Source organism: Pseudomicrostroma glucosiphilum (genome assembly GCF_003144135.1).
Source record: "Pseudomicrostroma glucosiphilum strain MCA 4718 unplaced genomic scaffold BCV69scaffold_11, whole genome shotgun sequence".
Lineage (NCBI taxonomy): Eukaryota > Fungi > Basidiomycota > Exobasidiomycetes > Microstromatales > Microstromataceae > Microstroma > Microstroma glucosiphilum.
In genome coordinates, this window is record NW_020289923.1 from 394,374 (window position 1) to 418,340 (window position 23,967).

Here is a 23,967-nt window from a genome sequence, read left to right on the forward strand (position 1 = left end):
GTGGCGGTGATGATGGTAGTATCGACTACGTTGATGATGAAAAGAATGTGGTGCAATGATGAAGATGAGAGAGAAGGAGCATCTACTCCCACCCTAACCACCAGTGATGGCCTGCACTGCAGCACCACTAGCAAGCTTCGACCCGCCTCCTACCCAGACGACTCAGCATGTTCTGCCCTGCACTTGAACGCTCTCCAGTCGATGGCGGAACCGATACAGCTGACCCCTCGACGGAAGGACGACGAGGCAAGCTCGATGGAGGAGGGATCCGTCGAGAGTTCCTTCGACCAGGTGGCACGTACTTGCCTGCATCACTGGCAACGGGCAAGGGTGCCGTCGGCGGCGGTGGAGGTGGACTCTTCAGGTTCCGTCGAGAGGGCATCGTAGGGCCAGCCGACTGAGGTGTGGGTCGCCTAGGCAAGCCATGCGGAGCAAAGTCGACGAGCCGGCTGGGCGTCATGTTGACCGTAGCTGGCGCACTCCTTGGTACCGAGGAGGGCGGAGGCATCGCCATTCCTCGCATCGGCATTGTCCCGACTCCAGGCCCACCCAGACCTGCTGCAGCGTTGGGCGGCAGAGGTGTCCCTGGTGAGCCAGGCCATCCCATCCCAATGACTTTTCCACTGCCATTGCTGGCACTACCCCTCCTGCCCATCATGTTCCCCTCCCTCTCTGCAGCCAGTCGCATCGCCGCAAAAGCAGCCATGACCTGCTCTTGACTCTGTTTGATCAGTGCCTGAGTAGCTGCCCTCTCTCTATCCCTCTCCTCCATCATCTGCTGACGACCTGGAGCTAGCTCAAATGGCGGTGGAGCGAGCATGTCCAGATCATCCCTGGTCCGACGGAACTTGACGGCGTGAACGGGGTTGCCAGCGTTCTGTAAGATGTAGCCCATCAACGGCGAAGGAGGTTGCTGTCCCGGTGTTGGTGGTGTGATCATTACCGACACTTGACCGAATTGCCACCATTTGCCGCTGAGAGATGGAGTCGGACAGCTTGTCACTCTTGCTTGGCCAGGAGCCGGCGTATGATGGGTGACAGGGCCAGGGCTACTCACGCCAGTCCGAAGTGGCGGGCGAGTCTGTGCATTTGTAGACGATCCTGCTGCTTCGGCGACACGTGATTGAATCTGTTGCAGAGACGGTAATGTACGATGGCCTCGACGATGGGACAGGGCCTTCATTCGACCAGATGCAGATCGAGTAGGGGACCGAGGCTGCCGGTCGTCGCTCTGCGAAGTCTCATTCTTGCCTCGATTGCTGAGGGCAGCAAATAGCCTGCTGGAAGCTGCAGACCGTTCGGCCGTCTGCTGAACACTCTCATTCGAAGAGTGAGAAGATGCCGAGCCCTCTTCGTCCGACGAGTCTTGCTCCAGCTCGATGTTGATGGCAGTATGGCCCACTTTGCTGCCTCGTCGAGAAGGCTTGACCATCTCATTGTCCTTGATCGACTCGGGCTCAGACTCTTCAGTGTCATCGCTGTCGAAGCCAGTAGTGGCAGAGGCTTGTCTGACATGCCATTCCTGGATTGCGGCAGCCATGGCAGCATGTTGTCGCGAGAAAGCAGGAGCCGAGCGAGGGATGTGTTGACGGCTGGAAGACGCGCCTTCGCCCAAAGATGGTGCCGAGGAAGACTCTCGCATAAAGGTAGTCGAAGCTATGCGATTCGATGGGCCGTTGCGACCCGTGACCGAGCCCCTCCTTGACGTCGAGACAGAAGGAGGGTCATCTGGTTCGCTCAGATCGCCGCCATCGTCATCGTGAATACCTAAGCCCTGTGGCAGTGACAGACTCTGCGGAATGAAGGTAGCATATTCGGAGACACCGGATAGTGGGCGTCGTCGTACACTGCCTTCGTCATCCGTATCCGATTCACTACCGCCTCCCTCTGACTGTGAGCCCTCAGTGCTCGAAGGGCTATCAGAGAAGGAGGGCTCGCTTCCCTGTCGCTGCTGCTGTTCTGCAAGCTGGTAGTCTGCCCAGACGATTCCTACCTGTGAGGCCTCTGTATCCTTCGGGACATCTGGAGAGTTGGCGAAAGATGAGATGGCGTCTTGATGCTGAAGAGTAGTAGGGAAAGCCATGATGATTGTGACCGGAGCTGAAGGATCTGATGCGTATGAGAGCTAGCGTGTTAGATCCGTTGCTTGGTCGAAGATCTACCTGCGACTCTGGTGCTCTCGTGACTCACGTATGCTCGAGTTCAAGTTCCAGGAGTAGCTCTATGATGTTGCCTAAATATTGCTGACAGGGTGGGATGGTGAGCTACTGGACTTTGATGTCCAGGGGCAATGCGGGCTACTCTTAGCTTGGACAGCTGATTTCAAGTACGAGCAAGCCGAGCGTGTCTGACGTGTTAGAATGAGCAATCCGAGCAATTGCAGCCGAGCAGTGTGAAGGAGGTTGGGGCCAGCCCGTAGTGGTGTCTAGGTACGGAGCTGAAAGGACAAGGTAGGCAAGCAGGTGAGATGTACTAGCAAGCTTAAGAAAGGGAAAGGGTGGCCAAGAGGGGTGCTGAGGTGGGGGGAGAAATGCGGGGTAAAGAAAGCAACGGACTCTATAGAAATACCCAATCGACTAGCGAGACCAGCAAGCTAGCAATGTAGGGTGAAAAGGAAGTAAAGGCGGGTGGGAACGAAAGGAAAAGAAAGGGCAGGGACCGAGAATAGGGAAGAGGGTAAGGGGACGGGAAGGGGAGGGGGAAAAGAGAAGCGAAGTATCGGGCCGAGGCGAGCGAGGCACAGTGGGATCCTCGCGTGGGCGTGGGCGCAACTACTTTGTTCGTTATGCGTACGGCGAGAGGGATTCGCTTGACACCCCCGGTTCAGTCGGCGCTTGCTCTTCGTACCTTCGCTTCTAACACCGACGTCAGCTTTCGTCGCCGAGGGACGCCGCCGGGATAGAGGTCCTTTGCCTGGCCTCGAGGAGAGAGAGCAGAAGGTGGTGTTGGGCGAAAGGTAAAGCTGGGTGGTAGACGTTGAAGGACCTGCAGTTCGGAGCTTGTTGCGGGGAAGTGGGCCGGAAGCGCGACGAGGCACCAGAGCAGAGCAGAGGCGACAGTGGAGGCGCGTCTCGTTCTGTTTGTCGAGGCAGTTGGATGTTCGAAGGTGCAGCACTGCGTCGACTCTGCTCGCACACCTGGTCGCTTCAAAGAGGATGAAGTGGGCGTGCAGGAGGCTTGGAGCACTTTCCAAAGGATAGGATACGTCGATATTGCGGCGTTGGCTGCGCCAAGACAGAGATCCCTACAAACAAACAGCCCGGCGTCTGGTGATTCGACTGGGCGGAGGTGAAGCGCGGAGGTCTCAGTATCCGAAGGTGTAGCCGTTGGTCAAGGGAACCTCTAAGGGTAGGGGGAGGACGGTCGAGCCAGCTCGCCCAGGCCCGTGGAGGTCGACTTATATACACCGCCCTACGGTGGAGAGCCAGAGCCGTGATGCCAAACCACAAACGAACGGTGGCGGTCACGAGAGATGGGTAGGGGAGAGGCAGCGTTCGCAAACTTGCCCTGACGGGTCGAGGGGGAAGTTCGTTTGGGCAAAAGCAATGCGGCCAGGCTTGCCTTTACTTCTGATTGGCAGCCTCTGCATGTGTTGCTCGCAGGCAAAAGCGATGCGCAGGGGCACTGTCGCCGAAGGCCGAGACCGGAGCGACGATCGCCTCATCGTTTGCCTCACCCTGCGTTTGCTGTATTGCTCCCTTGCTGCTGCACTTTCAGGTACCGGGTCTGACGTAGCCGACATGACCCATCAGTCAACCAGCGCAATCCGTACCACAAGATCAGCCATCTCACATCCGAATGCGGCCTTCTCTCTACTCGAGCTAATCGATGAGATGGTGTGTTTGTTAGTCAGGCACGACGAGTGAAGAAACCAGAAAGACAAGAACAGAGGTACAGAAAAGGGGAAGATAGGGTGGGGATGAGACGGGGCGTGAATGGCTGGAGGCGACGTGGCGTGACTAGTGACTGTGGGCAAGATAGGCTCTGGGTAAGGTGGGGGATCGTCCACAGAGCGGATAGCGGGGTGAAAGCTGGAAGGGGAAAAGAAAGCTAGAGGATGATACAGTTGTTCTTCTTGCGAGACTTCACTGGTGCAGGAGCCATCACGCAGCGAATCGCCTGCAGAGGTGGGTTGATGAAATGCAGCAATCGACAGTCAGTGACGGCTACGTGGTTCTTTTCATTCGCTCTGGTCTACTCACCTCGTCAAATACGCCCTTCAATCCCTTCTGTGTCAATGCTGAACATTCCAGATACCTTGTGGCTCCAATATCCCTCGCCATCTGGTTTCCTTGCGCGTACATGATGGGCTGCATCCTTCGTTCCCGCAGCTTGCCGACTGTCTCGGGGTCCTCGCGCAGATCGAGCTTTGTTCCGACGAGGATCATAGGAATGTTAGGCGCGTGGTGCGAGATCTCAGGCCACCACTGTTGAGCAAGAAAGAGAGGTCAGGGGTCAGTGAGGCCGCTCAGATAGATGTCTCTGCTAAGCTGCATCGCAACCTCGACTCACCTTTGTCCTGACGTTCTCGAATGAGGGCGGCGACACGAGTGAGAAGCAGATCAAGAAGACGTCTGTTTGAGGGTATGAAAGAGGGCGCAGACGATCGTAGTCTTCCTGTCCGGCAGTGTCCCACAGGCCTATAGAGATAGGGAAAATGGCGGATACTGACGTTGAGCAAGCGTTGCAAGGCTAAGGGGGCTGATGTCGTTGCGTCGCATGACACTCACCTAGACTGCAAGGCTTTCCGTCCACCATCACATTTGCCGAGTAGTTGTCAAAGACCGTCGGGATGTACTCGCCCTGCGCACGCGAAGCCGAAGACAGGGGGTGAGAATCACATCAGTACACTCCGTCTGCAATGCTGCGAGATCTCTTCACGCTTGCGACTCACGGGGAAAGCATTGGTGGTGTAGCTGATGAGCAGGCAGGTCTGCAAGGCAAAGATGGTGGAGAAGCATCAGTATCACAGCATTCCAGGGAATCTGACGAGCGTGTCACATTCGCGAATGTCCCCTATTCCTGCTGATGGCATTGGAGCTGCAGTCTACTCACCTTTCCGACAGCACCATCTCCCACCACGACACACTTGATTGTCTGCATTGCCGAACTGTTGCTTATTGACTATACGCAGATAAGGGATCAGAAGGAAGGGGTAGGGGTAGAGATGGAGTCAGCCGATGCTGTCAGGGCTGCCATGAGGTACGACGCTGGCAAAGCTTGATAGATGCGGACGGCAGAGCAAGACCATGGACCTGTGCCTGATAGCCGGCGTCACGTCTCGGAGATATCGGGATGAGGAAGCGACGAAAGGGGCGCGTCTGCCACGATGAGAGCTGCGATGGCATGCTCTGATGACATGCGCTAGCTCATAGCAGCAGACTCGCTCCATACCCGCTCCAGCATTGAGGTATGAAGGAAGGCACGCGCCAAGCTCTGTCCTCTAGAGCACGCCAGCTCCTCTTCCTCCCAGCTCCCGGGCTGCAGTAAGCCGAGCTAGCTATGCATACGTGCTGCTCCGTGCCCCCGCAGCGACTTCCAGTAGCCTGAGCGACCTGAGCGACCTTTCAAGATCGTTCCTTCGTAGCTCGTGCCACGACAGCTAGCCATCGTAGCCCCTTTCTCCGGCGCGGGAAAGGGGTAAGGGGAGCTGCAGCGCCTGCTACTCACGCTCAAAGAGGCGTCTTGCGTTGCGTGTCTCGAGGCTCGTCACTTGAAGACGAAAGAATGCAAAATGAAGAGCGAATGATCAAGTTCGAGACGAGCTCGAATGCTAAAGAGGGAAAGTGCAGTGTGTAAGATGGGGGAGATGAGAGGAGCGTGGTAGTATGGGGTGTGAGGGACGGGCGAGGGTAAAGTGGAAAGGCCGAGTGCGAGTGTCTGGTGAAGCGATTGCGAGGCGAGGCGAGGCGAGGCGAGGCGCAGGCTGAGGGACGAGGAGGGGCTGCCCAGGGAAGGAGGGGGGGTGGTTGGTTGGGGCGGAGTACCAATCTGGGCCAAGCAACAGTGCGCGACTCCTGGCACATCACACACACGCACACACACCCACGCACCACATCCGAGGGCCAAGGCGCCTGCTGGCCCGCCGCGTGGCTCTGCACGGCTGGATAGGGCGTGTCGCAGCCTCCTCACGGCTTCCAGCCTGTCTCTGCTCCCTCCCCGCCCCATTTAGGCGAGGAGTATCTTCTTATAGACACGCGCTTTGCTCGCAACATTTGGTCTTCTAGAAGGAAATCATTTCGGTAACACTGGACAAGAAATAGAACACAAATCGACGCTTGGCAGCCACTGCTCCTCACGAGGACGTCCAGCTGTCCTCTCCCTGGTATCTCACTCCCGCCTCGGACTCAACTCGACCCATCACAATGGGATCCTCACCGCGCTCGCTGAGACCCCTCTTCACCTCTTCCACGCGGTCTGCCTCGACGATCAACACCATACCTACACCGCAATTGAAGGTACGACACATCTCTTTTGTTGCCACGCGTCCATTCTTCTGCAGCCATTGGAAGACCGGGGGCAGCTCCCACTTGGAAAGGTCAATTGACACTCCCAGATGTTGCGGCAGGATACGAGGAACATTCTCTGTGAAGCCACCACCTGTGATGTGCGACAGAGCCTTGATGCCAGTAGAGTCTGGCACGCTCAGCAGTGGTAGCAGAGGCTTGACGTAGATCCGAGTAGGTGTCAGTAGGTCCTCGCCGAGCGAAGGAGCTTGACTGTTCCAAGGGCAAGCAGAGTCCAGACTCAGTCCAGCGTGTGCAACAATCTTTCGCACCAGTGAGAAGCCGTTCGAGTGAACGCCAGATGACCTGAGACCCATCAGCACGTCACCAGCTTTGATAAGGTCCATCCTGGGTAGCAGACCTTCCCTCTCCACTGCTCCCACTGCGAAGCCAGCAAGATCGTACTCGCCCGCTGCGTACATGCCTGGCATCTCTGCAGTCTCACCTCCAATGAGAGCACAGCCAGCCTGCAGACATCCCTCAGCAATTCCAGCGATGACTGAGCGCGCTAGTGGCACCTCGAGGTGTGATGTAGAGAAGTAGTCGAGGAAGTAAAGGGGCTCAGCACCTTGCACTAGAAGGTCGTTGACTGACATGGCGACCAGGTCGATTCCAACACCACCATGGCCGTGTGGGCCGACGTCGTTGGCTACCTTGAGCTTTGTTCCCACACCATCAGTACCCGAGACCAGCACGGGGTCCTTGTATCCCGTTGCCTTCAGGTCGAAGACTCCACCGAAGCCTCCTAGAGAGGCATCACATCCAGGTCGTCGTGTAGACTTAGCCAGCGGCTTGATGGCGTCTACAAGGTCATTTCCATTTGTGACCGAGACACCGGCAGAAGCGTATGTGAAGCCTTCGCCGTTGGTCTGCTTCGACTTCGACGCCAGAGCCAGAGCTCGGTGGGCAATGTCCCTCCTGAAGGTTTTGCCTTCGAAGTCCACAGCGTCAACACCCTTGTATGCCAGCTCAAGAGCTCCGAAAAGGGTAGGACCAGCGGCCGAGACGGCAATGACCCTGCCACCTGCTGTCACCAGCTCGTTCGATGATGAAAGCGAAGTTCCTGCGTGGAAGACTTTCACTCCCTCTGGCACGCTTCCCACTGTGATCTTCTTGCCCTTGGGATAGCTGCCTGGGTATCCACCGCTTGCCAAGACGATGCTGACAGCGCTGTGTCCCTTCTTGTACTTGACATCCACACTGTCCAGTCTCCTCTCAGCACAGGCTACCATGATGTCTGCCAGAGAAGCGCCCGCAGGGTCGAGCAGTTCCAGCACAGCCTCTGTCTCCGGGTCTCCGAACCTCACATTGTATTCCAGCACTTTTGGACCTTGAGGTGTGATCATGAGACCGATGAAGAGTAGACCGACGAAGGGGAAGCCATCTTTCCTCATACCAGAGATGGAAGGCTCTACTACATCACGCTCGATGGCTGCAACCACCTCGGGTGTTGCTTCTGGAGCAGGGCAGTAGGCTCCCATACCGCCAGTGTTGGGTCCTGTGTCGCCCTCGCCGATCCTCTTGTGATCCTGGCAAGCAGGGAGGGACACGTGAGAGTATCCATCTGAGAAGAGCAGGACTGAGAGCTCAGGGCCAGTCAGTCGGGACTCAATGAGCAGCGTGGAGCCGGCATCTCCAAAGATCTTCTTCTCGAGGATGTCTCGAACGGTAGACTCTGCCTCCTCCTTGGTCTCAGGAAGGATGACACCCTTGCCAGCTGCCAGACCGCTAGCCTTGAGCACAACAGCCTGAGCTCCACCCAGCGACTCGATGTAGGAAAGGCACTCGCTGATCTCGGAAGCCGAGAAGTGTTTGTAGTCAGCAGTTGGGATGCTGTGCTTGGCCATGAAGTCTTTCGAGAAGGCCTTTGAGCCCTCCATCTGAGCAGCATGAGGCGAGGGACCAAAGACTGGGATTCCGACGTCCCTGAAGGCCTGCTCCACACCATCGACCAAAGGCTGCTCGGGTCCAGGCACGACGAAGTTGACCTGCTGCTCACGAGACCACTGCACGATCTGCTTCCAGTCTCCGTTCACACCAGCAGGTACATCGATGTTCTTGCACCTCTTCGCGTCCAGAGTCGCCGTACCGCCGTTTCCTGGGGCGACGAAGATCTGCTCGACGCGTGGGGAAGCGAGGAGATGGTGGGCCAGCGCGTGCTCCCGTCCTCCGGCACCGAGAAGGAGGATTCGCAGAGCCGGAGCAGGAGGCGAGAGGGTAGAAGTAGGCATGGTGGCTCGGTGGTGGTGGTCTTCGAGATGAAGAACAAAGAGGAAGACAAGGGAGGCAGCACACGCTCCCGCTCTCAAAGTGGTGGGAGGCGTCTCGGCGTCGAGTCAAAAATTCATCTTGACGCCTGCGCGCATGCCAGGCAGCCTTGTTCCGACGCGAGGCTGCGATTGGCAGGACACCAACCGCCACATGGCCCCAGGCTATCTGTGCTGCTTTGTTCCACCACACGCGTATTGGCAAACAATGGGTATTCCACGAGACTCGGAACAAAGAGAAGAGGGAAGGATCAAGCCGCAACATCCGAAACCACCGCCAGGGTGAGGGGAGCGTCCTTCCATACACCGGGCGAAAGAAGCAGCCAAGGGAGATCTGAGGAGCACGATACTAGTACAGCGCCATCTACATCATGCCTCTCCAGTCATCATCTGTCCGCTCCAAGCTAGCCAACCTCCGTAATTCACCGCATCATCCGACTGCCCTGTCACACTGTGGTCTACCGCTGAAGTACACACAGGCATGCCCCAATTGTTGCCGAGGGCAGCAGCAGCTGTCACTGATGGCATAAAGAAAGTTTGCGAGCCATCGGACTGTTGATCGTAACGTACTGCCTCCGAGCCTGAAGTAACAGACCAGCTGGAGCTCGCAGGTGGCTGGAGGCGTGTCAGCGATGCTTGCTGCATCTCGTAAGTACGATGGGCTTGTTCGGCTCGTTGCTGCTGTTGTGGAGCGAAGGGCGGCAGCCTCGACAGACCCCCAGTAGGAGAAGGCGAGCACACCTCGACGCTGGACGGGTCGTCGCTGACTTGCAGCTGCTGGAAGTATCGACCTGCGCTTTCAGTCTTGCAGTCTGTAGCGAAGCGTCTCGAGCTTGATCGTAGCTCGTATGTCGAGTCGAATGATGTTGCTGCCGATGAGGATGAACCAGAAGGGTAAAGCCGCCCACTTATCATGGAGGACAGGCAGGAGGATGAAGAGCTTGCACCCGATACATTCCTTTGTTGAGGCATACGTCGAATCGGACGCAAGCCAGGCCGCGCTGGTGCAGGAACCTGCTCCTCTGCAAGCTCGTCCTCGCTGTCTTCCATCTTGTGGTCTCTTGTGGCTGCTGCTGCTCGTCTTCGACGTTGCTCTGCAAGGAGTTTCCTAGCGGCTCTTCGATCTTGCTTTTTCCTTTTGAGGGTCGCTTTGGCTTCGCTCACTACCTTATCCATCCAGTCGCCCACTCTCTCCTTAGAGCCCTGCTCGATCCAATCAGTGACCTTCAACAATTCTGCCTTGCAAAGCTCTGCCAGTTCCGTCTTCGTCAAACCTCGGTCCTTGACGTCATGTGCCTCGACGAGCTCCTCCAGTGAGTCATTGACCTCCTCCTCAGCGCCACGTATGTCTAGGACTTCTCCACGGATGGCTGCCACGATAGCTCGTAGCCGAGCCTTGTCACTATTGGCAAAGCGTCGAGCCCATGAGGTCCAGCCAGAGCGACGGCGAGTGTTGATGAACCAGAGTGTGGCCTGGATGGAGGGAGGGTATGGGCAAATTGACGTGTGAACAAGCAGAGGGGCAGTAACGTATGCCTTTCTCCTTTTGACGCCTTCGACTCACCTGCTCGGGTCGTAGCTGGCTTTTCCCGCTTGGAGCACGCCGATTAGTCTCTTTTGCAAGCTCTTCTTTGTCATGGTTGTTAGGGAATGGGTGATCGATGTGCTCCAACATCCATCGCCGCATAATGGCAGCGTTGAGACTTTGTTCGCTATATTTCGAAGATGATGCTACATTGAGCAAATGAAGATCTGACTGTCCGCAATCTTTACGGTCTTCATGTTGTCTATCTGGAAGCGTTACAGCGGCAGAGAGTCTGGTCTGCTTTTGCAGCAGCAGCATGACGTCGTCTGCGACGTCTTTCTGTCGTCGCAGCAGTCTCTTTTCTTGCTCAGCGAAAGAGACCGCTATCGTCCATATCGCCTGCACAGCGTTTGCCACCTGTGTCCAAGATGCTACATCGCTCATGCCATCTTGTGCGACCTGACTCAGCTTAAGACCTATAGCATCGACTCGGGAGAGAAGATGCTCTAGCTGTGCGTCATTGTCCTCGTGTCCAAGAGCTGACGACAGATCAGCCTCGATTTGCAGCAGCTGGGAGAGAGCAGATTGTGGGGTCATTGCTAATAGCGATAGTGCTTACTGGTCGATACTGTCGGCGGGAGGAAGGGAAGGTTCATCTCTGCTTTTTGTCGATGAGGGTCTGACAGGGGAGCTAACGACACGCGCAAGTGGGACAAAGGGGAAAGCGCGCGCCACAAACAGACGCCATAGCGGGAAGCTCGTTAGCGGGGTCCCGCTCTCTTCTCCCTACCATTCACGTATCAATTCTTAGTCATTCGACATGTCGCACCTCAGTCTCCTCGAAGACTACCTCTCCTGCTCTAACAGAATTCTGGATGTGCTATCCAAGGATTGCCTCTTGCCTGTACAACAGGATATGAATACTTCTACCGTAACAGTGCCGCATCTGCCGAAACAAGGTACCTTCGCTGCTGAGCTTCGGGCCCGATTACATTCGAGGGCTTTGGGCGAGACTCTCATCGAGAGCATCTGTGATCTGTATCAATCTCGATGTTGTATCTGGCAAGAGAAGATTCAGGTGGAGTGGATCAAGTCCTATACTCGGTTGGTCGGCCTTGGTGGGAAAGCTAGCACATTACGTCTCATGCAGAAGGCATGTATCGCTAATCTCTCTCGTGGCATGCAGTGTATGCAGGACGACGTCCTCAGCTTGATCGATGAGCGTATAGAGAAATATCGTATCGACAGCGAGGCAGCCGCTTCAGCCTCCTCAGGTGATCAATTTTCGGACAGCGACGACGACGACAATGCGCGGGGCCACAGCGCCGAAGCTGTTGCGATCTTGGAGGCAGCGTATGCTTACACAACAAACATCACACAAGCTGAGAAGAGACGGCTCGCACAAGCGACTGGCCTCGAGCCACGCCAAGTTGTCATCTGGTAAGTAGAATCTCCGAATCCCAAGGGAAGGCATGGGCGCCTCTCTACAGCCTCTCATACTGATACACCAATCGGTCCCCCTACCTCGTAGGTTTCAGAATCGTCGCAATCGCAAGGTGAAGTCGAGGACTGAAGCTGGTGCGCCCAGTACCGCAGTTCATACAGTCTCGCCATCGGCACATCTGGCTCGCAAGCGCAAGATGTCTTGCAACGACGCAGCAAGTCCGCGTCGCCCATCAAGTTTCGTTACGCCCGAAAAGAAGGCTCGTCTGCCGGACATGCCTCCGCCACCTATTGATCGACGCTTATTGTCTGGCAGCTCCAATGCGTCAGTAGGATCGTCGATTGATAGCCGGACCGAATCTCTGCTCAGCGGCTGGGCCGGATCAGAAAGGTACGGACAGCAACGAGCGGTCTCTTCGGAAAGCGCTGCTACATCGTACACTAGCCCATCGATCTGCAGCAGCTTTGCATCGACACTGGCGTCCGAAGAGTGTAGCTCATCGACCAGAGTGAATGCTCAAGAAGCCCGCCGCAAGCAGCCTGCGTCAGTCAGGTCCGAGCAGGAGCAAGCTTTCGCCCAACGTCTCCTTCCTTCTAGTCCTGCACATGGCCACCGAGAACCTCCTCCGGCCGAGATCGCTCACATCTTCAACGACGGACAAGAACACCTTGCTTCGTGCGGGCTCTGGGGATCTAGCAATTTCCTTTTCACCGATGACTCCGATGTCCCTCGCCTAGACTTCGACGATCTAGGACTGGAGCCCGCCGACTTCGGTAAAGAAGGATCACTACTCTTCGATTTTGCTGCCCCTCCGCCTGCTGGTGGTGCTCAACTGTGGCAGCGTGGTCCGCCAATGGTAGGAGTGCCATCTGGAACATTGCATAACCAATACCCATTCGCAGCAACGTCTACAACGACTTTGGGGTATGCCCTTGATCCAAGTGCCTCCGCGCAGGATCGCACTTCCTCAAGACCTCGTCACTTCACCGACGTCGCCGAGAGTCTTAACGAGGGCGACTTCAACCTGTTCGCTGCTCTGGCTTCTCTTCCCACATTCAAGGACATGTCGCCAGATGCAATCCTCCAATTTGCAGCCAGTGGTGGACATGATCTTTCCGTCGATGCAGAGCGAACGCGGTACGCTCAATCTCTGCCGACACTTGGCTCTTCTCCCAGCTCTTCGACCCCTCGGGAGAAGGACATTGTCACGCCTCCTTCAAGAGTGGCTGACGCCAACTCACCGGAGGACTTTGCATTTACCTTCGACTTCGCCGAACTCGGACTTGACCGTAGCTTTGCGGAAATCCGGAAGTCGTATCGCGTTGCGGACGAGGAAGCAAAGATGTACAGCATCAGCGAGGTGGAAGATGAAGAGGGCGGAGGAGCGACGTCCGGCTGGGAGACAGGACCCGAAGAGATGAAAGGCCGAGGAACCAAGAGAAGCTCGTCTGGTACCATCATATCGGAGCGTCATACTTCCTCAGAGACATCGAGCGGCCCTTGGGCCATCCCTGCGAGACCTGTAGATCTGCATGGGCAGCGGCAGGCTGGAGGAAGGTTCTTTGCTAGCTGAGATCCCCAACGATTTGCGTCATCCTCTCTCTCCTCCGGGTACATACTTGTCTCTGCTTCCGGAATCTCCCGTTATCGCTTCGTGTATCTGCCTGCTTCATTCATACCCAGTTCAATGCTTTCTGAGCCGGCTCAGGACCCATCTTGTCGTGGAGCGTATCGTGTCAGATCTCTTGCCTGAGCATCAGCAACGCCTCTATTGTCCTTGTCGCTCTATGCCACGAGACTTTCAAGGCCTATATTCAGTAGTCTGCCCGGCAGAGCGGCACAGCTAAACAAAGCCAGAGTTTGCAAAGCGAAGGGACCGTGCTGACGCCGAGGAGATCCCGGCGGACCCGAAGCGCCTGTCTCTGAAAGCGAGCGCTCCTATCTACAGCGGCAGGCGTGGCTGTGAACGAAAGATGTTCGTTGCGGCAGTCAAAGCTCTGACGTGCGGATGCTATCTCCATCTCACCCGGCGTCAGCGATCGTAGCTCGGCAGGCTCGGCGTGCCAATCATTGCATGACGTTGCAGAGAAGATTCTTCATATGGAGGGTACATCTGTCTCTCCTGTCAGCGAGGCGCACGCAGTGTTTGTTCGCAGGCGCGGCGAGAACGGCGAGGTGGGCTGGGCGCAGTGCGGTGTGCAGCAGGCAGGTGATGCGACGCGAGTGTCGGCAGCCTCGCCTCTAGACGCAGCCACGCACGACGGAAAGGGGAACACTGCTCTAGTGCCTACGTGATGTGTTACTTACCCCTGAAGTGCACTCTTCGCGAACAACCCCTGGACCTCACCTTTGCCGCCAGGCCTCACTGCCAGCCTCGAGCCCGGCCTCTTCGAGCTGCCCCCTCCTTGCCCCTTTCCCTCCTCACGGCTCCCCTACTCCTCTTCACTCGTCACCCCTCCCTCCATCTGTACGCCTCGTCATTCTCGTCTCTTCAAATCTCAGGTTCTCTCTCAAGTCTCTTACTCTAGATCTCCCGCATCATCAGTCGTAGTCTTCTTCTCTGGAGAGGAAGGAACGCGACACCTGTCTCCTGGTTCCCACTCACGATACTTTCAAGACCCCACCTCACTCATCAGACCTCCTCAAGCTCTCCACTCGCATAGATTCCCCAGCACAACTACGTACAATCTCTAATGAGGCTGCTTTCTCTTCCCGTCGTTTTCATCGCGCTTTCGACAGCCTCACAAGTCTCAGCAAACAGCCTACGCGACACAGCTGATGCAGATGGTCTCGCACGTCGCGCCCTTGCTGGGTCCTTGAGCCAGAAGGGCTTTGAGATTCGAAGGAGGTCGCTCAGGCAGCACCACGATCTCATCAGCAAGCGTGCAGATGAAGAGAATGACGATGTCGCGGCAGACAGCAGCGATTCCTCCGCTAGTGCGAGTGCCACCTCAACACGGTCAAGGACTACCAGACGATCAACCAGCACTAGGCGGACCAGCACAAGAACAAGGTCGTCGGAGTCGGCTTCTCCAGACCCAACCACATCAGTCGACGACAGTGAAGCAGGGAGCAGCAGCAGCAGTGGGAGAAGCAGCAGAAACAGCAGTACAGCTACCAGCAGCAGCACAGCAGCCCTCTCGTCCGTGACGCAGGCCGCTGCTAGCTCTTCCCGAGCCGCTGCTAAGCTGGCCGCCGCCTCGAGCGCTTCAGAAGCAAGCCTCTCATCAGCCTCTGCCGCGGCTGCCTCATCGCATTCCCTTGCCAGCGTCTCGTCGATTGCAGCAGCCAACGCCTCTTCCTCACTAGCCGAAGCATCCTCTGTTTCCTCGGCCGCTTCCGCCTCGTCCGCTTCGCTCGCATCAGCCTCGTTGGCATCAGTGGAGTCCATTGCTTCAGCATCATCCGTCGCCTCTCTTGCATCGGCATCAGCAGCTGCCTCTGCCGCTTCAGCCGCCTCGGCTGCTGCTGCCACTGCTGCCAGTGAGACTGCCCAGGACACCGCTACCGGAACCTCTCCTTCCTCGGCCTCGAGCACAGAGTTCCTTATCACCACCAGCGTTGACGGAGGCTACACTGTCATCACATCGTACCAGACCGTGGCAGCTACCGGCGGTGTGACCAATCCGCTCAAGGCAACATCGGCTTCATCGTCAGACAGTAGTCTGAGCAAGGGAGCCATTGTCGCCATTGCCGTCTCCTTGGGAACTATCATGCTCCTCGCCGTCGTCTTCACCATCATCCGCAAGCGCCGACAGGCTCTTTCCCGAGCCATCCGTCCTCTCAGCTTCGACCCTACCCCGAATTATGGGACCAGAGGCGACACTCATTCGACACACCGTGACATGACTCGTACCTCTCAGGAGAGCTGGCTAGGCGGCCGGCCCATGAGTGGCGTCTCTGAGCGCGACGCCGACATCTTGCCACCAATGACAGAGGCCAGCCATGGCAATCGAGTCGTGAGCGATGGCTACTCTGGTGGCTACACTGTCGGCGGCATCACTGCTGCAGCTCCTCAGTACGGCTACGCCGGTCAGGATGACTACGCTGGCTCTGGTGCGCACTACGATGGGTCGAATCATGCAGGATACCAAACCGCTTCCGCTCCAGGCTACGGCGCTCCTGCCTATCCTGAGGCTGTGGGAACAGAGGTCACGGGCTACGCAGACCTGCAGCGTGGTCCTTCTAGTAGCAGCGGTCACTCGCACGGCTCGTATGGGGAGCGTGCGTACGGAATGGCCTATGGTGGAACAGACCGTCCGGAAGACGACCCCTTCCAGTATCCATCGAGCTCCAGCAGAGATGCGATTGGTACGACGAGGTGGTCTGGATGATGGGCATGATGGGCAAGGGCGAGAGTGCTGACGAGTGACCGTAAATGTGTAGGGAAAGGGTGAAGAGCGCATCGGCTTCGAGCTGCTTTGCAGCACCCACCTCAGCCACCCTACACAGCGCAGCAGCTTCGAGCGAAGCCAGCTTGCAGCGCCACCGCAGCTACCGTCCTCTGCTTCTGGCGAAAGCGCCAGGCTTCTGTACATAGCCGCCTATGTCGTGTATCTGCGCCATTGACTGGCGTCGCTTCGTCTTCACTTCTCAGCTCTACTTGTTCTGCACTGGTTGGAAGAGCATCAGAGCCGAGCCCGCGTTGTATCTCGCATTGTGCATACCCCGTTTTGACTCCATTTTTCATGCCTTTTGTAATTGCACGAGAAAATGGAATCGTTATCCTCAATCTCTCTGCTTGCCTGGGTGTTGCACCCGCTATCGGTGATTTACTAATCGTGACGGGCAGTCGCCTCCTTGTGCCACCCTGGGTGTCTCGGAGCGGAAGGAGTCGGTGGCAGGCAGGCAGGCGCCCCCAGGGCTGAGGTAACTGCGCGCGGCGATTGGAGTCCACTGGCGGGCGGCTTTGCAATCGAAGCTCGGGACGCATGGGCAGAGCCAAGCGGGCGGGCGGGCTGATCAGGCTGTCTGTCAGCCAAGGCTCGCTCGCCTGTCGTCTAAGCTGGACCTCCATCGGTCCGATCGCACCTCACCCTCACCTCATCTCGTCACCTCCCCTGCGAGCGCCGAGCTATACGACTTCTCCTCACAACCGCCACCGTCTTTCCTATCAACGGCTCCACGCTCGAGTCGACTGCAAACGTTCTTATTGCCTAGTGTCATCAGCAAGTCTTCTCTAGGAGGACAGAAGTATCGCCCAAGATGCAACGCACATGTGAGTATACCTTCCGGCCTTCTCCCGCCGCCTTGCTCTCGATGTACTGACCCTCTCTTACCCTCTCTTTCCCTATCAGCAATGATCGCCCGCCGCTCGCTGGCCTCGTCCGCTTCCACCTCATCTTCGCCAGCCGTCTCGACTGTTGCGAGGAGGAGCTTCGCCACTGTTCAGGACCCACCCAAGAAGACCCATGGTGGATTAAAGGACCAGGACAGGATCTTCCAGAATGCGTACATGAGGCATGATCATCTGCTCAAGGGAGCCATGGTGAGTAGGCGCACGAAGAAGCGAAGGGGTGTAAACCCGGATCTGAGGTGGAAGGAGCGTGTTCTGACCTATCCGCTTTGCCCCGCCCTGCGCTGCATAGGCACGAGGAGACTGGCACAAGACCAAGGAGATCCTGCTCAAGGGTCACGACTGGATCATCGCCCAGATGAAGGCTTCGGGTATGCGAGGACGTGGTGGTGCTGGTTTCCCCTCTGGTCTCAAGTGGTCGTTCATGCTCAAGCCCGGATGGGAGAAGGACCCTCGCCCCCGCTACCTCGTGGTCAATGCCGATGAGGGAGAGCCCGGAACCTGCAAGGACCGAGAGATCATGCGTGGTGACCCGCACAAGCTCATTGAGGGCTGTCTCGTTGCCGGTCGAGCCATGGGAGCCAATGCTGCGTACATTTACGTCCGTGGAGAATTCTACCTCGAGGCTGCCCACCTGCAGGCTGCCATCAAGGAGGCTTACAAGGCTGGTCTGATCGGAAAGAACGCCTGTGGATCCGGCTACGACTTTGACGTCTACGTTCACAAGGGAGCTGGAGCCTACATCTGTGGAGAGGAGACTGCCCTCATCGAGTCACTGGAGGGCAAGCAGGGCAAGCCTAGGCTGAAGCCCCCCTTCCCTGCCGACCTGGGAGTCTTTGGATGCCCCACAACCGTCGCCAACGTCGAGACTGTCGCTGCTGCGCCGACCATCATGCGTCGTGGACCCGAGTGGTTCGCCTCGTTCGGAAGGGACAAGAACCAGGGAACCAAGCTCTTTGCCATTTCCGGTCACGTCAACCACCCCTGTGTCGTCGAGGAGGAGATGGGTATCCCGCTCAAGGAGCTCATTGAGCGCCACTGTGGTGGTGTTCGAGGTGGATGGGACAACCTGCTGGGTATCGTGCCAGGTGGATCATCCGTCCCCATCCTGCCTGCCAACAAGTGCGGTGACGTGCTGATGGACTTTGACTCTCTCAAGGACGCCCAGTCCTCCCTCGGCACAGGAGCCGTCATTGTCATGGACAAGTCCACCGACGTCGTCTCTGCCATTGCCCGATTCGCCAAATTCTACAAGCACGAGTCGTGTGGTCAGTGCACACCTTGTCGTGAGGGTACCACTTGGGTGGCAAACATGATGGAGCGATTCTCTCAGGGTAGGGGTAACTTGAGGGAGATTGACATGCTGCAGGAGCTCACAAAGGAGATGGAGGGACACACCATTTGTGCTCTTGCTGACGGTGAGTTGCAGTAGCGAGGAACGCGCTCATTTTCGTGCGCCATACTGACTCTACACCCTTCCAAACTTTTTCGATACTCTTCAATCCTCGTCTACCTTCACTTCTGCCTTCATTTCTGACTTGAATCTGCTTTCCCCGCCCTCAAAAACTTCAAAACGCTCTCCTGCGCTCAATTCTGGTCCGTTTGGGCTGAAAAATGCAGCGGCGGCATGGCCTGTTCAAGGGCTTCTTCGCCACTTCAGGCCGGAGGTCGAAGCTCGTCTCCAGGCGTTTCAAGACAAGAATGGCCCTGTTCTCTACGGTGGACAGCTGGCAAACGAGTGGCCCGAAGGTCTAGCAAGGCCAAGCAATCTGGCAGCTCCTCATCCAGCTGAGAGGCTACCAAACCCGCACGCTAGCGGAAACGTGTAGAGAGGACCTGGCGCTAGCTAGCCTTCCGCTCTCGAGCATCCCATTCTGTACTGTTGTCAGCCTTGACTTCTTTTCTTGAATATCATTCATGTTCCTCTTGATCTCTTCCTCATCCTCATCAGACTTTCTCGAGGGATTACGAGGCATGTGCAGTCTTTGAGTCGCTCCTTCACGCATTGTCGTACCGCTAACGCTCTTTGCTCACAAGCCTTCAGTCACACTCACCGGAAGTCACGCACACTCAAGGCGCTTCATTCATCCACGGCCGCTTCAACCGATGAGTCCACCCTCTTCGTCATCAACCCTCCCAGGCATTCTCCAGGCACCCGTCCACGAGGCAAACACGGTAGCGACCCTCGTATCCCGCCTGACGCGTCCCTTCCGATTCCTCCCGACACGCGGCTCGCATGCGCCGTTGCTCGAGCAAGGACGGCAAGTGATTGGTGATGATTACGGATCGTGGTGCCTGGCCTTCGCCCTGCCATGGGGTATAAAGACGCTCCCTCTCCCTTTTCCCCCTCCTTTCTTTTTTCTTTCCTCACCCCGCTCAGCCCACCGAAGTACAGTACCTACCGACCCACTAGGCGCCTACACAAGTAGCCAACGACCTTTCGACTGTACCACTCACAGTCATACTACGAGTACTACCACTGCTGCCGCTGCTGCACTCGGGCCATCGAAGCAACCGCCAGCGCTCACAACACCGAGCTCCTCTCAACAGCTGCTCTGAACAGCTGCTCTCAACAGCTCCTCCTCTTTCGCCCCATGCTCTGCGCCGTCAGAGTGCAATCGACTACGCAACATCCCTCCGGCTTGCTCAAAGCTGAAGACGCAGCAAGACTCAATCTATCCTCGTCTTCCCAGAGTTACCCAGACGCAAGCGAGGCGCTACTTAGTGAGTTCTGCTAGTGCGCATCGTAGCAGCAGTCGTACATTCATGTTGACTGAAGCTGTCTCTGTCGTCACTCTCCGCTCACAGGCACTTCCATCTCAAGACTTGCCTATCTAGCTCAAGACTACGGACCCTCTCACGGTGCTCGCAAAGGAAAGAGCTACTCAAGGCTCTATTTCCGATTGGACTCTCGGCTGCTCAAGACTCTGCACATGCACACGAAGCTTCACATACCTCGTCTGAGATACCAATCAAGTCGGAACGATACAGAGAAGATTAGCACGGTCTTTGCATAAGTACGACCTATGTTTTTGTCACGACACAGCAGCTCGCGCTGCCGATCGCTTTCGATTCTCTCAAGTGAAGGCTCTACGCTTCAAACAAGACTGGTCGAAAGCCGTCATCACCGGGCACGCTTCCTCCCAGAAGCAGACGATCAGACCTCGTGTCGATTTCAAGGCTCTGACAGCGGCTGTCGAACGACACCACGCCCAGAGCGACGAAGCTCGAAGGCGTATGACGGTTTTTTCAGCCTTTAGGGGACTGAAAGGATCGAGGAGGCCAGGCCAGCAAGACCTGGACGAGAGATTACTTCGACGTCTCGCCGAAGAGGGGCTTGCAGGGTTCGATGAGATGGCATATATCACGTGGCTCAGCACCACGATCGACATCTTTGAAGAAAACTTTGCAAGCCAAGACGAGCTGGATGAATTACAGGCTGCAATCGATTCGGCACAGGGCCCTCGCGACGTCGTCATCCGCGTAGGAGTTGGCAAGGCTTCCGGCGACCTGGAGCACCGGACGAATGTACGCGCTGCAGAACGATGTCTCGGACAAATCCGACCTTCGATCATGCGCCTGTACTGCATCTCGCGACGGGGCAACGACCCCAAAGCATTGCCGGCGTTGAGCGCAGTCTCAACAATAGTCACAAGCGATGAACAGCCGATACCAGCATCAATCGGCGGCCGCCGACTGCTGAAGAGGAGATGAGTAGTGCAGCCTATCAGCACCAGGCAGCACTTTCACCGTGCAAGGCATCTACCGCAACGATTCTGAGCCTGTGGTGTCCTGAGAAGCTTTGGCTGTCGCCGGATCCTGGAGGTAGCCTGAGCCTCGTGGAAGCTTTTCAGTACGATCAAGCCTTTGACTATTCGATTGTCCCCTCAAACATCGATGCGAGAATGACGCACACCAATCCTGGCAGGAGGCTCGAGGAGACGACCGCGAAGACCACAACTCCTCAGTGAACTAATGTCGAGGTTCGAGACAGCCATCTACGTCGTCTGCCTTTTCTCTGTCTGCGATCGCAATCAAGACTCAGTGCTCATCCGCATCGCAAGCCTGTACGAGGCCTCCTCGTGACCGATATTTGAACACGTGTCCACATGCCTGCTTCAAGCATGTCCTACTGATTTCGCCTCTCAAGACGACAGCCTGAAACGGACGACATGACGTCGAAGACATCTTTCTGGGTCTACCCTTCCATACTATCTTCCTCGATCTCATGCGGGGCCCCCCGAAGCCAGACGACGCCTGCCTCATCATCATCGACATCTTCTCACAGATGGTCTCCATCCACTCGATGAGCTCTTAGATCCATGATCTTACTCACACGTTCGAGGCTCTATGCTTAGGCGGTCAAAGGGGCAAAAAGGACTTATCTCCCATGACGCAGTGGATGTCGCGCAGCCTCTTTGCTGGCAGTGGATAACAATGGGCCCACATGACCACGCAACAGGTCTGCCAATGCGGTCGCTTCGCGGCAAGGGTGCCGAGCGCAACCCGCTGGTAGTCACCGTCTCGGCAAGGAAGGTGCACGGCAGGACTGCACACTACGGCTGGCGGACGGCTGTACCGTCTTCCTGGGAAGACTACAACCCCGCCGCGTGCAATGTCCTGGCAGAGCTCTGGCTCACCAATCTGTTGCGAGAGCAAGGCATACAGCCAGTCTCGCTGATTGCCGGCGTATACCGACGTATCACGCCGTCCATCGTCGACAGACTGGTCGAGAACCTCCCCGAGTACAGAAGGGAGCCCATCGCGACGGCTCTGCTGCGTGATCGTCGTCAGATGAAGTGGCGAGTCAACACGCAGAACACCGGCATGACCGTAAACTGTCTCAATGGGAGCGAGGCGGCGTGCGTCACCAGGCGCCTTCACGGCTATGTGCGAAGACGATCGAGGGACGCCACTTTATAAGCAGTACAGGCTCTAACTCGAAACTGAGGAAGGTCCCTCTCTCACTCTCGCAAGCATTGCTGCAAAGTCCTTTGCCCTACCCAAGGAGGCATACGGCTTCCATCTTGATTGTAAAAGCACTTTCGCTGTAGACGCTCCATAATACTCACAGCTTTGATACAATACGATTGCAATCTTTACATTGTGCACAGATGACTTGCAACCCATGACCGAAAGCGCAGCGCTGTTCCTATCGTCCCCACGCGCCTGTCACCAAGCCGCACTCATCCCCCCACCACCCATCCCCGCGCCCGCACCACCATAGCCGGCGAAGTCCCCCACACTGACAATACTCGCATCGCTCCTCTCGTCTGAGCTCGGACTACGACTCCCACTACCTCCTCCTGCTCCATCGTCGTCGTCACTTATAGGTGAGGCAGACGAGTCAGAAAGGTCCTCGTCGGACTCGTCTTCGTGCGTGAGGGTGGGAGCGCGAGTCTTGCCCTTGCCTTTGCCCTTGAGCTTGCCTTTTGAGCGTGGTGTACGTTGTGAGGAGCGACGAGCGATACCTTTGCGCTTTGTACCCCTCGAGGCGTCAGCATCACCTCCTCCAGCGCGGGAGCCGGGAGGTGCGCCTGTAGCGTCGCGCTGCAGGAGGTCCTCGATATCCCTATCACCGCTGTCCTGCAGAGACAAGGCAGGATCGACCTCGATGTCCTCTCCCCCTGGGCGCTGGTTGCGATGACGCTGTGAAGGCGGACGGCGCGGCGTGGTATGTGTGCTTGCTGGTCGTTGCGAGCGGGAGCGGGCAGAGCGACGCAGAGTGGCCTTGCTGGTGGGGTTGTCTTCCACGTAGAGCATGAGCTGCGAGGAGGCGAGTGATTGTAAGCGCAGGTTGTGAGATCGTGTACTCTGCTGCTGCTCACTTTCCAACCACTCACATTGATGACACCACTGTCGAGCGACTTGATCGGCAGAATGGTCGCTCCCTCTTCCGCCTCTGCACCATTCTCACCACTCCTCCCCGTCTGCCTCCTGGCCCTCAGCTCACTTCCACTCCCGTTCATCTCCTCATCGCCATCTCCATTTCTCTTCGCCTCCTCTCCTGGGAAGAACCCCTCCCGATCATCTGCCGGCACCCACATCCCCTCATCAGGTTGATTCGGGTCCTCCCCCTGCGGTCCCACCCTACACCCCTCCCTCGCAAGCACCATGATTGCAAACTCCAAATCTTCCTCATCCGGCACTCCCTCCAACCCCACCTCGCACACCGCCAGCTTCATCAGAAACCCCCTGAAGATCGCCGAGAGTTCTCGAAAAGTAACATTATCCCGTATGCTCAGATCTCGGTCTGCGCGAGGGATCGCGTGCGCTCCTTCGAGGAGGTAGGAGAGGCGGAAGACGTACCGCTCTAGGAAGACGCCCGTTGTGGCGCTCTTCAGGACTAGGAGTACCTGGGATACGCGAGAAGCGCGAACTTCGCTCCGGATTGAGGCGAGGACAGTGCTGAGGTATTCGTTCAGGCCTGGGTGACGAGAGCGATACACCGGGTGAGAGTAGAGGCGGTGCATCTTGAAGATTTCTGTGAACGGGGTGGGGGCGAAGCAGAGATGGTCAGTCCTCGGTATTCTCCGCTCCAGTGCAGTGCTCCCTCGAGCTCACCAGCAGGGTACACTCCACGTATATACAATATCGTGTGAAAGGCAGCCTCGAGAAACTGCACAATCGCATCGATCGTCTCATTGTACGTCAGCTCCGAATCCTCGATGCCATCGCGGATCCCAGCGCCGCCCGCACCGCCAGCGCCAGCAGTAGTCGATGGACCTGCAGCGGCACTCGCGGCGGCAGAGGCAGAAGTAGCTCTACCTTTACCCTTGTCCATCTTGGCGAGACTCCACTAGCAGCTTTGTATCGCGGGAAAGGCGAGGCAATATCGAAAGAGGAGTACTGAGGTGACCTGACGGAACGGTGCACAGACGCGGACGGACGGAAAGGGCTCGGATGTGCGGAAGCGGGGAATTGGTCAA

General features: G+C 57.0%; 10 protein-coding genes across 10 annotated transcripts; 5 read left to right on the forward strand and 5 right to left on the reverse strand.

Moving 5' to 3' along the window:
* Window positions 1-127: 127 nt before the first annotated feature.
* On the reverse strand, window positions 128-2,083 carry BCV69DRAFT_300319 (hypothetical protein; the record flags this gene model as incomplete). Its single annotated transcript, XM_025494446.1, has 1 exon — window positions 128-2,083. The coding sequence occupies one exon, from the start codon at window positions 2,081-2,083 to the stop codon at window positions 128-130; it is 1,956 nt and encodes a 651-aa protein (XP_025346654.1).
* A 1,967-nt stretch (window positions 2,084-4,050) lies between these two features.
* On the reverse strand, window positions 4,051-5,103 carry BCV69DRAFT_250953 (hypothetical protein; the record flags this gene model as incomplete). The annotated part of the gene is made up of 6 exons (XM_025490403.1): window positions 4,051-4,119; window positions 4,203-4,427; window positions 4,513-4,640; window positions 4,731-4,803; window positions 4,895-4,933; window positions 5,056-5,103. 6 exons carry the CDS (start codon window positions 5,101-5,103, stop codon window positions 4,051-4,053), a joined length of 582 nt encoding a protein of 193 aa, XP_025346655.1.
* Window positions 5,104-6,208: 1,105 nt separating this feature from the next.
* BCV69DRAFT_284123 (putative bifunctional purine ade1) lies at window positions 6,209-8,748 on the reverse strand. Its single transcript, XM_025492933.1, has one exon. It carries the CDS (start codon window positions 8,735-8,737, stop codon window positions 6,296-6,298), a length of 2,442 nt encoding a protein of 813 aa, XP_025346656.1. The 5' UTR covers window positions 8,738-8,748; the 3' UTR covers window positions 6,209-6,295.
* Window positions 8,749-10,062: 1,314 nt separating this feature from the next.
* On the reverse strand, window positions 10,063-10,997 carry BCV69DRAFT_41633 (hypothetical protein). The gene has a single exon (XM_025495262.1). The coding sequence runs from the start codon at window positions 10,893-10,895 to the stop codon at window positions 10,176-10,178; it is 720 nt and encodes a 239-aa protein (XP_025346657.1). The 5' UTR covers window positions 10,896-10,997; the 3' UTR covers window positions 10,063-10,175.
* A 99-nt stretch (window positions 10,998-11,096) lies between these two features.
* BCV69DRAFT_313751 (hypothetical protein) lies at window positions 11,097-13,461 on the forward strand. The gene is made up of 2 exons (XM_025495057.1): window positions 11,097-11,738; window positions 11,830-13,461. The coding sequence occupies exons 1-2, from the start codon at window positions 11,119-11,121 to the stop codon at window positions 13,313-13,315; spliced, it is 2,106 nt and encodes a 701-aa protein (XP_025346658.1). The 5' UTR covers window positions 11,097-11,118; the 3' UTR covers window positions 13,316-13,461.
* Window positions 13,462-14,077: 616 nt separating this feature from the next.
* BCV69DRAFT_284128 (hypothetical protein) lies at window positions 14,078-16,476 on the forward strand. The gene has a single exon (XM_025492934.1). The coding sequence runs from the start codon at window positions 14,436-14,438 to the stop codon at window positions 16,074-16,076; it is 1,641 nt and encodes a 546-aa protein (XP_025346659.1). The 5' UTR covers window positions 14,078-14,435; the 3' UTR covers window positions 16,077-16,476.
* A 354-nt stretch (window positions 16,477-16,830) lies between these two features.
* BCV69DRAFT_284129 (NADH-ubiquinone oxidoreductase) lies at window positions 16,831-19,011 on the forward strand. The gene is made up of 4 exons (XM_025492935.1): window positions 16,831-16,960; window positions 17,040-17,230; window positions 17,331-18,456; window positions 18,659-19,011. The coding sequence occupies exons 1-4, from the start codon at window positions 16,948-16,950 to the stop codon at window positions 18,865-18,867; spliced, it is 1,539 nt and encodes a 512-aa protein (XP_025346660.1). The 5' UTR covers window positions 16,831-16,947; the 3' UTR covers window positions 18,868-19,011.
* Window positions 19,012-19,112: 101 nt separating this feature from the next.
* On the forward strand, window positions 19,113-19,898 carry BCV69DRAFT_41694 (hypothetical protein). Its single transcript, XM_025495264.1, has 2 exons — window positions 19,113-19,762; window positions 19,847-19,898. Exon 1 carries the CDS (start codon window positions 19,145-19,147, stop codon window positions 19,595-19,597), a length of 453 nt encoding a protein of 150 aa, XP_025346661.1. The 5' UTR covers window positions 19,113-19,144; the 3' UTR covers window positions 19,598-19,762; window positions 19,847-19,898.
* A 1,110-nt stretch (window positions 19,899-21,008) lies between these two features.
* BCV69DRAFT_41681 (hypothetical protein) lies at window positions 21,009-22,085 on the forward strand. Its single transcript, XM_025495263.1, has one exon. The coding sequence runs from the start codon at window positions 21,389-21,391 to the stop codon at window positions 21,959-21,961; it is 573 nt and encodes a 190-aa protein (XP_025346662.1). The 5' UTR covers window positions 21,009-21,388; the 3' UTR covers window positions 21,962-22,085.
* On the reverse strand, window positions 22,054-23,899 carry BCV69DRAFT_313755 (DNA-binding protein). Its single transcript, XM_025495058.1, has 3 exons — window positions 23,603-23,899; window positions 22,882-23,522; window positions 22,054-22,804 (listed from the first exon to the last, which is right to left on the reverse strand). Exons 1-3 carry the CDS (start codon window positions 23,820-23,822, stop codon window positions 22,211-22,213), a joined length of 1,455 nt encoding a protein of 484 aa, XP_025346663.1. The 5' UTR covers window positions 23,823-23,899; the 3' UTR covers window positions 22,054-22,210.
* Window positions 23,900-23,967: the final 68 nt, after the last annotated feature.